Source organism: Puma concolor, chromosome B4, assembly GCF_028749965.1.
Source record: "Puma concolor isolate L17-30 chromosome B4, mPumCon1.1.hap2, whole genome shotgun sequence".
In the NCBI taxonomy this organism is placed as follows: Eukaryota; Metazoa; Chordata; class Mammalia; order Carnivora; family Felidae; genus Puma; species Puma concolor.
This window is the reverse complement of record NC_141673.1, coordinates 19,899,999-19,912,769: the sequence shown is the minus strand read 5'-3', so window position 1 is coordinate 19,912,769 and position 12,771 is coordinate 19,899,999. Positions and strand designations below refer to the sequence as shown.

Sequence of the window (12,771 nt, the reverse complement as noted above, 5' to 3'; positions counted from 1 at the left end):
ATTCATTCATCAGTCTAGTGTTTGGAGGTGTGAGGAAAGGGAGAAATAAGATGGTGGCTGGAGGGCCAGTGGGATCAGTGGATTTTCCACAACAGAGGACTGGGGCATGTGAGGAAGCCTGCAAGAGACAACAGAGAGACTGAAGATGGGGAGGAAAATAATGATCCAGACACAAGTTTTAAGAAAGTCCCTTCTGAAAGCCAGACCTCACAGCCAAGCAGCTTCCGGTGTATTTTTACCATTCAGCCACTGGGGGGAGGCATTTCACCACAAATCAAACAAACCAGCAGCTGGGAAGGATTCATCAGAGTATATATATATATCCCCCAGGCAGTTGAAAATTGTTTTTTATTTTGTCTTCTATCTTAAAAATATGAAAAGTACCACATTTTTGTTCACTCCATAAATTACCATGCTATGCTTGTGTTGCTTTCTGTTCCCAATATCAAGGAATGCACACAAAACCCTTTGCATTAATTCACTGAATGGAATAATCAGTTAGGTACTTCCCTAGACTTCTGTGGAGTGCTTGGGAACTTTATAGCACATTCCTGTGCATTGACTTACTTGGTAGGGAGTGTAAGAATTATAATATCATTGTCTCATTTTATTTTATTATTTTTTAAAAATTTCTTTTTAATGCTTACTGCTTACTTATCTTTGAGAGACAGATGGAGCCTGAGTGGGGGAGGGGCAGAGAGAGAGGAAGACAGAATCTGAAGCAGGCTCCAGGCTCTGAGCTATCAGCACAGAGCCTGATGTGGGGCTCTTATTTGTGAGCTTCAGTATTATGACCTGAGCTAAAATTGGATGCTTAACCAACTGAGCCACCCAGGCACCCTTATAATATCATTGTCTCATTAAAAAAAAAAAAACAGTTTATTTATTTTGAGAGTTGGTGGTGGGGGACAGAGGAGGGTCAGAGAAAGCAAGAGAGAGAGAATCCCAAGCAGGCTCTGAATCACTGTCAGCACAGAGCCTGACATGGAGCTAGAACTCCCGAATTGTGAGATCATGACCTGAGCCGAAGTCAGACGCTTGACGGACTGAGCCACCCAGGTGCCCCTAAAAATGCTTTTAAAGTAATTTACCGCATTTAAAAATCAGGAGAGATCACATACACAAACACACAAACACAGGCTTTTTTCTGAATCTCTCAAAACAACACTGGAGTCACAGTTTCCTATTTGAGGAAAACGGAATTGGGCCGATGAGGAGTGGGCTCTCAGTCCTCCCTCTCTTTTTGCAATCATCAGTTCCATTTGTTTTTATTAATTCTCTGGCCCACATAGGAGAAACCCCCAATTAAAGCCTTCCATTCTTTCATCCCTGCCCCCAATAAGATAGTTAACGTGTAGATGTCTCATTAGCCTGCGCTTTGTGGCTGTGTTTACCTTACAGTGTTAAGCAGAATTAGGTTCTAAACGGACATTTTGTATAGTAACAGGAAATGTAACACCAAGTGGTGACAGCCAGTCTCCTCCAGGTGCGAGAGCTCATTCTGTTTTAACAAGGGCCCAAAGGCTGACTAGATAGATGTTTTTAGGCATGCCTTTGAACTTTGGGATTCCTTAGCAGTGGGAGAGCAAGTCATGCCTTGAATGGAAAGTTCTTTCTTCCCTTGAGTCCAAATATGTTTCTCAGCCATTTTGTGGCCCTTATTCTGCCTTTCGAAGTGTACAGACTAGGTCGTAAAACCAGAGTGTACGAGAGCCCCAAGAACTTTTGGGATAATTGCATTCACATTCTCATTGGGCAGGGTGTTCATCTCCCTGGCCTTTCACTGCCTTTTCTCAAGGGGTTGATTTATGCTCATCAGACAAGGTTTTCATTTGGTCTGACCAGCGTTGTATTTCAATACATACAGTATGGTGAAGGTATTGAGGCTAAATTCTGTTTCTTTATTGTTGCTATTAGGATTATATATATCACGTAGTGAGTGCAATCTGTGAATGGACAGTGGCCTTTGGTTTTATTTTCTACTTCCTAACATTCATCCACGATTTCCAGGTAGGTATTTACCAATTCAAATGTTATAAATTGCTGACAATTAGGATTAGGAGAAATCCATAGAACATTTCTTACACTAAAAAAATAAAAATTTAAAAATTTAAAAAAATTAAGAAAGCACTATCTGTCTTTTTACCCTTATGTGTTTGAAAAACATGTAAATATTAAGGGAAGCATCTTTAACAGCTCTCCCAACAATGAAATTCTCATATGTCCTCTGCCACTAGATGCCTATAGTCAGATATCTTGGTTATTAGCTTTTTGAAGGCCTCATTTACTAGTTCCGAATAATAGGAAATATGTCCATTTAATAAACAAAAATTTGTTGTGGAAAATGTTCCCAAGGTAGAGAGAAGGTAGGACCTTATCAGGTTTGACAACAGGGAAGATCTTACATTTTGAAACAAGTGAATTCTTAGCTGAAAGGATATAGAAGAAAGCCAAGAAAACTCTTTAAGACCCAACTCGAACTCTGCAGAAACCATAGTGAGGTCATCTCTGAAGGGGTGGGGCAAAGCTTTTGGGAGTCCATAGCTGGCACCAATGTACCTCCTTTGAAACCTTTTTCTTCTGTCTTTAATAGAGCGTCACCCTAAGGATATCCACAGAAATCAATGATGATATTTGAAGAAAGAAGAATTATATGTCACTCAGTGAAAGTCACAGGCAATTTCTGGAAGTGGTACAGAGGAGGGTCTTAATGCTGCCCTGTGTGGAACGCATCTGCAGTACATCCGGGACTTGAATTTCATTAAGAATTCCCAATAGTTGTACTATTTCCAAAGGTATGTCTTCATAGTGAGTGTAGAGCATTTGTGACATCGTAGCAATGTTTTTATAATTTTCTAAGTAGACACTTTTTTGTATTAACAAATTCATTACAGAGAAGATAAGGTGTTACAGAAAATGGACAGCTCTTGTTTTTGCACAGATTCTGTTTTGTTTTCTTTGTGTGTGATTGGTGCGAATACACTAAATAAGGAATTCACTAAGAAGTAAAATCAGGGCATATTCATTTAAAATTTTTATTTTTAGAGCATGAACTGTCTAATTTTATATCACGAGAACACTTACAAAGTTTGATTTATAATGATCGCAATGATTTAGTTAACAAATTAACACTATCAAGGATACTCTGATTTTTATGTGAACTAAGCAAAATGCTTCTGCTGAAAGGCCTTACTATCTCTATGCACATTAACTCTAAGTGAACACAGAAGACCTCAGGTTTTAAATTCCGCCCCCCACGGGCCTCCCTGCCCACAGAGCCACAGTGTTTACCCTTGCTGCTGACTGGCATGCCATAGTGGGCCTAATTCCAGGTGGGATGAATTCAGCAAGGCAGATTAGAAAAACCTTAGAACAACCAGAAAACGGAAACAAGCACCTGACAAGAAAGCCTCGTTGGATTCTGGATCATTGTCCTTGCTGGATGAGCAAGGATGGAAGGTATCTCAGGGACCGTTTGTGGAAGAGATGGATTGTGGGAAGACCTCTGGTTAATACGAACCCTCCACAAAAGCCAAGCTGTGAAAAGCATTAAAAAGACCATTTGTAAAGACACCTTTGTTGTAACTGGCATAAATTGATATATAGTCTGACTCAGAAGCTGAAACTCACATCTCGAATTTATTTCATGGCAGTAAACCTGTGGAAGAGCATGTAGGTCTGAGAGAGGAGAGGGGAGAAGGTAGAGGGTGCAGTTCATTTGATCCTTCTTTTTATGCCTGTAGCTGGATGTTTGCATACCTCACGAAATGTGAACCTGGTCCTTTGTTAAGACCTACACGACCTACACGCTCCACCGTCTCACCCAGATCACAAATGACAAATGAAAAGCAAATCATTCCAGAACAAGAAGCGGGCCTTGACATGTTAAGGCTTAGGTTTGAAAACTGAAGAGAAGGCCTTCCTTCAAAGACCCTCCAGACCACAAACCTCCATCTGGCCAAGTGGGTCCAGACCTTGAGTTCATTTGCCAGGGCCAGAACTTGGACAGCCTGGGAGGGAATCCAGGAGTGGTGAACACATCATGGCTCTTCAATAAATATTTACCGAGTGAATGAAGCAGTCGGCCACCTCAGCAACAACAAACTGTGTTGCCTGTATTCAGCAGTGAGAACCTGATAACCATGTCTGAGTCTGTTACAACTTGTCGTGATGCTGTGGGTCCCCATAGTAACACTGGAACTGAAAGACTGACTGAAGCTCTGGCAAGCATTCATTATCTTGAAGATGGGGGGAAAATGTCACATTCCTGTGCCGTGAAACCTGTAGGAGAATGAGTCCTCAGCTGGGACTCACTTTGAACAGATTTTTCTTATCTGCACTTCTCATGATGCATTATTATTCTTCATGTCCGTATCTCTCCATGAGATAGATAGGCAGAGTATGTGCCTTGATCTTTATCTTTGTAAATCAGGCGTTTACCAGGATGCCTCCTGGTACACAGCAGGTGCTCAATAAATACTCATGAATGCATGAATGAATGAGTGAACAAGTGAAGGAGTGACTAGGGGTATTTGTAGGGCTGCATAGTGAGATTTACACTGGTTTACTAGTTAAGTGATAAACAAATGGTCTGTATCACTCAGTAATGTTGACTGTTTTGCTTTGTGTACTGTAAACATTTCAGTTGTTTGGGCTTCACGACCCTATGCCAACTCTCTTCAACCTGGACAGTTAACACCAAAATTGTTACATGGGATAGACAAAACGGTACACCTGGCTTGCCAAACTGAGAACGCCAAAAATCACTCCAGACAATCACATTCTGCTGGTTCCCTGAAACCCCTAAAGCTGGTCTCATCCACATTTATGGTATTATTTCTAATTTCCATGACTTTGCATTTCCTTGGCCCTCTTGGCTAAAAGAGTAGAATAAAATGAAATATTTCTTTATTTTAGCAATTTGTGTTTCTGTTCAATTATAACATGTTGACTAGGTACTACCATGAAGTGTGTATATCCAGGGAACAATTCTAGCTCCACTTGGACTCTATAGAGGTAGAATTTAAACTCTATGTTTTCTTAATTCTTACAGCTTTGCATGTGGGCACAGTGGTTCATCTTTGTAGAGACTCAAACATTAGTATCAGAAGTTCATATCAGTCTGGACTCTTAGAGTTGATGGTGCCAGAAATCCAACTCAAATTTGTTGAGGAAGAAAGGGGCATCTGTTGACTCAAGTGACTGAGAAGTCCACGGGTACAGCTGGCTTTAGGGACGGCTGGTCTGAAAGTGGCACCAGAACTCCATTTCTTCTCTCCCTCTTGCAGCTCTGCTTTTTCTCTCTATTGACATCATTCTCAGGCAGGTTTTCCCCCGGTGGAAGTGAGATGGCTTCTAGAAGTTTCAGGCCTACAACCTGTCCAGCAGAAAGAGAAGACTTCTCAATAGTTCCATCAAAAGCCTGGGAGTTAAAGCTCATTATCTCTGACTGGCTGGCTTGGGTCACATGCCCATGCCCAGCTCAGGGAAGTATGATGCTCTGATTAGTCAGCCTTGTGTCACCTGTCCACCTCCGGACAGGTCAACTGTGTCTGAGATGCTGGGCTGATGGTGGGTGAAAGTTGTTTTTCAGAAGAAAGGAACGGGAAATGGATCTGGGACAGACACAAAGCAGTAGATTCCGTCATGGAATTAAAGCTTTCCCCCAAACCCCCACACCACATGTCTTGAGTGGTACCACACGACAACTTGTTTCCAAGTAAAGCAAATTATACTCGCTGACAACCTTTTCAGGTTAAAAAAAAAAAGTAAACATCAGCCACTTAGGTAACAAACAGGCCTTCAGTTAACTTCAAAGTTATATATTTTCAAGCTTTTTGTGTTTTTATTTCGCCCCCATGTGTCTGGTCAGGCAGTCAATTATCACATTTCTCAGAAGAGGAAACTAAGGCAAAGAGAAGCTCTGTGATATGCAAGAGGTTCTACGGTGGGATGGCAACAGATCCCGGTCTGGGACCCTTGTTTTCCTGATTTCTGATCAAGTGGGTCTTTTTCTTTCTTCCTTTTTTTTTTTAAACACTAACGGAGGATTCCACAGAAATTGCATCTCACAAACCAAATTAAGTACATCAGTGTTGTGCCGTGTTTGGGTTTCCTAACATCCCTTGCATGTGGCATTGTCCCATGTTCTCATTCTTTTGCTCAGTTGGAGACATGCTGGTGTGGTGTTTGGGCCCTGGAATGAGGAAGGGGGAGCGGGAGGGAGATAAGTGGCATCCCATTCTCTCCCACTCCCTGATTCCGGCAAGTCAGTAAGCCCAGCCGTCTCCCCACACACATATTCTTGGTCTGGCTCTGAACGCCCGGCATTCTCAAGGCCGGAATGTCATGCATTTGCGTCCTGTCTGTTGCATAAGAGAGCAACCACAGCCTCAAGCCCTGGAGGAGAAGCTTCTGGCTCTCCTTGGTCACCCCCAGGAGACTCATCTTCTAAAGTGAAGGGCAGCAGGATGCCAGACCCATACTGGGGGGTGGCGGTGACTTCCAAAATCGATGCCCAGAAAATGCTGAACGAGGTACCAACCGTCTGCTCTGAGAATTGAGCCAGGGTGCCATCAGACACGTAGTAAGCCCACAGTTAGTCCCTCGGCAGTGAGGAGTGCTCTGTGCCCCACTGTCCCCGAAGCCAGCTCTACCTCTGAACTCCTCAGTTACAAGAGTTGACAGAGTCTTTTGAACTTCGATAAACTTGATAAGGATTTCTGATGCATAGCCCTGTAAGAGTCCTAACTGATAGGCCTTACCATCCTGGGGTGGAAAGATAATTTCTAGATAAGCGGGGATTCAGCTGCTCCCACTCCCAGCCCTTACTTCCTGAACCATTTGTTATTTAAAAATTTTTGAATCAGTAATAGTATTCAGGGGATTCAAAAATCAAAACAAAATAAAAAGGTATTCTGTGAAAAGCCTTTGCACTCTTCCTTTATCCACACTTACTCCATACACCTCTCTTTTTGCAAATAGCCACTTTTTATGAAAATACAAGTGGAAACACTTTTTAAAATGTTTCCCTTTTAACTTCTGCCCCCAATGTAGCATACTGTACCGGCAGCTTTGAGCCTTCCTTTTTTTGACTAAGCAATGGGTCTTGGAGATGCTTCCTTATCAATACAGAGAGCTTCCTTATTTTTTTAGTTGGTTCTGTGTTACACCTGCATTGTATTCCATTGTGTGGCTGTGCCATCATTTATTTAACAAGTCCCCTGTTTGATGAGCTATCGTGTGGTTCCCAGACTCCTGCATGACCTTGTACATACATCATTTCATGCATGTGTGAGGAAATCTGTGGGAGAAATTCCCATAAGCAGGAATGCTGGGACAAATGGGAACTGGGTTTGTAATTTGGCAAATATAATCATCTTGCCTTTAGAACCTTTTTACTTGATCATTTTTTTTTTGGTTGGGAAATCTTTCCAACTATTTTACCCTTCCTTCTAAACTGAGGATGCTGATTGTAAGTTCACCTTTGCAAGGGTGAGTTAGTCATTCATCGACAGGCACAGATGTGGATTCTGGGGTAGATGGTGTGGGACAGAGGCAGGGTGACCGTGTCACTGTTCTTCTACAAACACTCTCCCTCTTTGTTCCCCCTTTTTATTTAAGCACCTAAGGCAGGGAGGGCAAGGCTGTTTGCTCCCCTCTCTGTGGACAGCAGGACTCTCTTCTCTCTCCTCCCCAAAGGCTCCACCTCTTCTCGTTTTCATGGTCAAAAGTGTATCCATCTCACTTGGGGTTTTCATTGTGATCTTGCACTTTTGTCATTGCCTCTTCTAATCTTGTGCTTTTTCTACCCACTTTCTGGCATCTCTTTGAAGGGCTACTATTCACTTACACTTTCTTCTGAGAATACTTTGCTTTTATAGACCTCAGTCATCAATCACAATATCCCTTTTCCCCTTTCTGGCAGACAGACTCATGACCGAACACCAGGGAGAATTCACAGATCCTTTGGCCCTCCCTGACCCCTTGGCTTGGTGGTCATTTTGGAATGGCCCAAGTGGGTGGGGGATACAGCAATGCAGGAGCCACAAAGAGAGAGAGGAAACTCCAGCTTTGAGAAACTGAAAAAAACTTATTTAGAAATAATAGGTTTTAATTTTTCCTAAATGTACCTTTTATGCTATTTTTTAAATGTTTATTTATTTTGAGAGAGAGAGACAGAGAGAGAGAGAGCGTGTGGGTGGAGAAGGGGCAGGGAGAGAGAGAGAGTGAAAGAGAGATAGAGGGAGAGAGACAGAATCCCAAGCAGGCTCCGTGCTATCAGCGTGGAACCCAACATGGAGCTGGATCCTATGAACCGTGAGATCATGTTCTGAGCTGAAACTAAGAGTCAGATGCTTAACCAGCTGAGCCACCCAAGCAACCCCCTTTTATGCCATTTAAAATATTTACACGTTTTACTTTTTAAAGTGGTTTAGGTTCACAGGAAAACTGGGTGGAAAGTACAGAGCTCCCCCACCCCCCACCACATGCATAGCTTCCCCCACAGCGTCAGAGTTCTCTGGGTCTCTAACAGCAGCAGGAAACCATAACGGTCTCAGGACTTGGGGTCCTGGGTTCCAGGTCTCTTGCCCATCAGAATGATATTGGCACCAGTGATAAGAATGCCTGGAAGACAGACTTCACCTTCGTGAGTGATCCTTTTGCTCAGGGTCGGCCCAGAGGAGCAGGTTCCTGGTACCACCCAAGACATCTGATTTAAGGTGAAGAGTGATGTATTTAGAGCTGGCCAGCAATTTGACAGCTGCTAACATAACCTTTAACACGTGTACTAAAATGAATCCTGAGCTTAGTTCAGTCTGTCATTTCCTCTTAATACTTGAAAAGTCACAGTTTTGTTTGAAAGTTCCCTCAAAAGGCTCTCGAGGGTGAATTTACTCTTCCGCTTGACTGCACTTGGAACCCTTAAGAGCCACCTTGAAGTTGAAACTGGGAAAATCCCGGGTTTCTCTGGCCAAGAGAAGAAGAAAAGGTATGTTCTGAGTTTTATTAAATAATTACCTGGTTGTTGACATGTTGGGGGAGAGGGGAAAAAGCTGAGGTGTTGGCAAGTGTGGACAGAGGTTAGTAAGGATTGTGGGTCACGTGGCCTATAAATGAGAGAGAACATTTTCGTGTTCAGGAGATGTGTTGTTCTGACTCAGTTAGTTAAGCCTTAGCGTCGTACATCATTATCTGGACTCTAAATGACCATGCTCAAATGTGATCCAGGGCATCCTGAAGATCGTTGGCTGTTGGGAGTAGACACATAGGTGACTTGAAGGGAAGCAAATGCAGAGAAATAAAACCCAGAATTAATTGGCCATTTTGACTTCCCATTTGCAGTTGGTCTGAGTGGCAGATTAGGGCAGGTTTCCTAACAAATTGCTCTGAGACTAACTCTATTCAGAGCTTCAGGAAGAAATGTCGTTCTCAGTTTGGCGATCCCTTTGATCGATATTCTCCAAAACTCCAACCATTTGTATGCCTCCTTTGTAATTTTTTCATGCTAGTAAATTACTGCAATTTACTTAAACTTTTCAGTGACTTGCTATATGACTTAACTATTTATATTTTAAGAAGAAACTTCTCCCACTGCTTCTCCTTCTGGCTGCCTAGCTTAGTAAATGGTGTTAACATCCACTGGGTCACCCAGGGCAGAAACTTGAGAACCATATCCTAGACTTCTTACTCTGTTCCCTACCCGACCTCATATTCTAATAAGTTTATCTCCTATGTACAGGGTGAACAGATGGTTTAGCCAAACCAGAGTATTTTGGGGGAATGAAAGGGACACTATTGGCAATTGTACCTAGAATAAACTGGATCTGTCTGAAGCAACTGGAATGTCTGATCAACCCATCTCTATGGTCTTTAATTCTCTTTCTCTTATTTCCACCATCACTACCTTGGTGCAGGCCTTCATAATCATTTGCTTAGACTAGTAGAGTAGCTCACTATTGTTTCGTTGATCTCAGTCTTGGTCCTTTATAACACATTGCACATACACATATGATATATATAACCCTCTTGAAATCCTTTAGTGGCTCCCCATAAATCCCCTAGTATGGTCTGTGAGGTACTTTACAGATCTGGTTCCTTCTTATTTTTCCAGCCTGTGAGCTCATTAACTTATTCATTTGTCGACATTTATTGAGAGTTACTCTGGGTTGGCACAATGCTAGGCTACGGAATATGACAATAAATAAGACGGGCTCTGGCCTCAAGGTATTTACAGTGGAATGGAGAAACAGCCAAGGGAATACTACTGTAAAACGTACTATGGAGAAGCACTACACTCTTTGATCTCGTTGCTCTAAGTGCAGTTTGGGGACCAGCAGCATGAACATCACCTGAAAGCTTGATAGCAATGCAGAATTTTAGGGCCCTGCCCCAGACCCACTAAGTCCAAATCTGCATTTTAACAAAATGCCAACATGACTGGAGCGCACGCCGGTTTGCAAAGCCTGGTCTGTGTGACCAGTTGAGGCACCTGGTTCAGATCCCCAGGGATAATCATGCCTGGAGGGAGACCTGGAGGAGGAGCCAGTTTGCTAAATGGAGGCAAGGTGAGAAAAGACACAGAGTGGAGGGATTCCCCTATGCTGTGGCACAGAGAGGAAGAGAGAATATACTGTTTGGTGGGAGTCACAGATTTTTCAGTGTTTGGGAAACACAGGTTGCAAATGGGAGCCTTAGCTAACTCAGAGATACCCTTATTCAAGGGAAAAAATGATCAATTTTAGCACCTCCATTTCTTCTTTGAGCCCATCTGGAAACAGTGATTTAGAAGAAATACTTTGTGGGGCGCCTGGGTGGCGCAGTCGGTTAAGCGTCCGATTTCAGCCAGGTCACGATCTCGCGGTCCGTGAGTTCGAGCCCCGCGTCGGGCTCTGGGCTGATGGCTCGGAGCCTGGAGCCTGTTTCCAGTTCTGTGTCTCCCTCTCTCTCTGCCCCTCCCCTGTTCATGCTGTGTCTCTCTCTGTCCCAAAAATAAATAAACATTGAAAAAAAAAATAAAAATAAAAAAAAAATAAAAAAAAAGAAGAAATACTTTGATTCAGAGAGACAGCAGGATAGAGGTTACCAGGCCTGGAGGGAGAGGAGAATAGGGAGTTACTGTTTAATGGGTAGGGAGTTTCTGTTTGAAGTGATAAAAAAGTTCTGGAAATGGATAGTGGTGATAGTTGCACAACATTGTGAATATACTTTAATGCCACTGAATGATATACCTACAAATGGTGAAAGTGGTGATTTTTTTTTTCTTCCAAAGTTTTACTTAAATTTATTTATTTATTTATTTATTTTTTTTTTTTTTTCATTTTTTTTTCAACGTTTATTTATTTTTGGGACAGAGAGAGACAGAGCATGAACGGGCGAGGGGCAGAGAGAGAGGGAGACACAGAATCTGAAACAGGCTCCAGGCTCTGAGCCATCAGCCCAGAGCCCGACGCGGGGCTCGAACTCACGGACTGCGAGATGGTGACCTGGCTGAAGTCGGACGCTTAACCGACTGCGCCACCCAGGCGCCCCTTTACTTAAATTTAAGTTAGTTAACATACAGTGTAGTATTGGTTTCGGGAGGAGAATTTAGTGACTCATCACATACAATACCCAATGCTCATCACAACAAATGCCCTCCAGAGTACCCATCACCCATCTAGCCCATCCCTCTACCCACCTCCTCTCCATCAACCATCAGTTTGTTCTCTATAGTTTTTCTTTTATTTACTTAAATCCAAAAGTGGTGATTTTTGTGTTATGTATATTTTACCACAATTTTTTAAAAAATGAGTACTTTGGGGGCGCCTGGGTGGCGCAGTCGGTTAAGCGTCTGACTTCAGCCAGGTCACGATCTCGCGCTCCGTGAGTTCGAGCCCCGCGTCGGGCTCTGGGCTGATGGCTCAGAGCCTGGAGCCTGTTTCCGATTCTGTGTCTCCCTCTCTCTCTGCCCCTCGCCCGTTCATGCTCTGTCTCTCTCTGTCCCCAAAATAAATAAACGTTGAAAAAAAAAAAAATGAGTACTTTGGAGTCAAAGGAGGCTTAATTTCAAGTTCCAGCCTTGCCAGATCCTGGCAAGTCAGGTAACTTCTTGGAAACTCAACATGTTCATGTATAAAATGGGACGGATGATGGTACCTGCCTCATAGACTTGTCATGAAGATTCATTGGAGCAAGACCTGTAAAGCACTGGGAGCTTGTTGGCTTATCTTTGGGCCCATCCTTAGCACAGGGCCTGGGATATCCAGAACTCTGCAGTGCAGCTAGAATCATTCCTTCCTCCCCATTTGACTGAGGAGGTGGTTTTCTACTCTGGCTGCATGTTAGAATCACTCGGAGGGAATCCAGGTGATTCCAGTGTGCAGCCAAGGCTGAGAAACTCTGCAATAGAAGTGGGTCACAAACTTGAGTGTGTATCAGCATCACCTGGAGGGTTTGTTAAAACAACTCCTGGTCCCCATCCCCAGCGTTTCAAGGTTAGTAGATGGGGACCAGCCTTTCACTTTATCATCTGCCTAGTGGCTCTTTCCTTTTGTTGGCAGAGTTTGTACCATTCCACTCACTATCTGACCTCTTCCAGGTCCATTACTCTACTCCAGCTTTTCTTGAAAACATTTGCCAATAACTTTCTCATGTCTCAATAGTCCCCAACCTGTCCTGGCTTTAGACACAGTTTACCATGTCTCAAAATTCTCCTCCTCTGAATTCAGAGACATATTCTTTGCATTTTCTTCTTCCCTTCTCCCTCCCCAACTTGGAAGCAGGGATTCC

The 12,771-nt window shown here is 43.1% G+C and overlaps 1 protein-coding gene across 7 annotated transcripts in view; it reads left to right on the top strand.

Moving 5' to 3' along the window:
• DRAM1 (DNA damage regulated autophagy modulator 1) overlaps window positions 1–12,771 on the top strand; it is a 64,001-nt gene that overhangs the window by 35,571 nt on the left and 15,659 nt on the right. For 2 of the 7 annotated variants that reach the window (XM_025926827.2, XM_086712523.1), the window contains exons 6-7: window positions 1,918–2,010; window positions 2,594–4,916. In XM_025926827.2, coding sequence (XP_025782612.1) covers window positions 1,918–2,010; window positions 2,594–2,638 — 138 coding nt within the window. In that variant the 3' untranslated portion in view covers window positions 2,639–4,916. Of the gene's footprint in view, window positions 1–1,917; window positions 2,011–2,593; window positions 4,917–12,771 lie in introns of those variants that run through there. The other 5 variants (XR_015253394.1, XM_086712522.1, XR_015253392.1 and 2 more) reach the window with 4 other exon arrangements.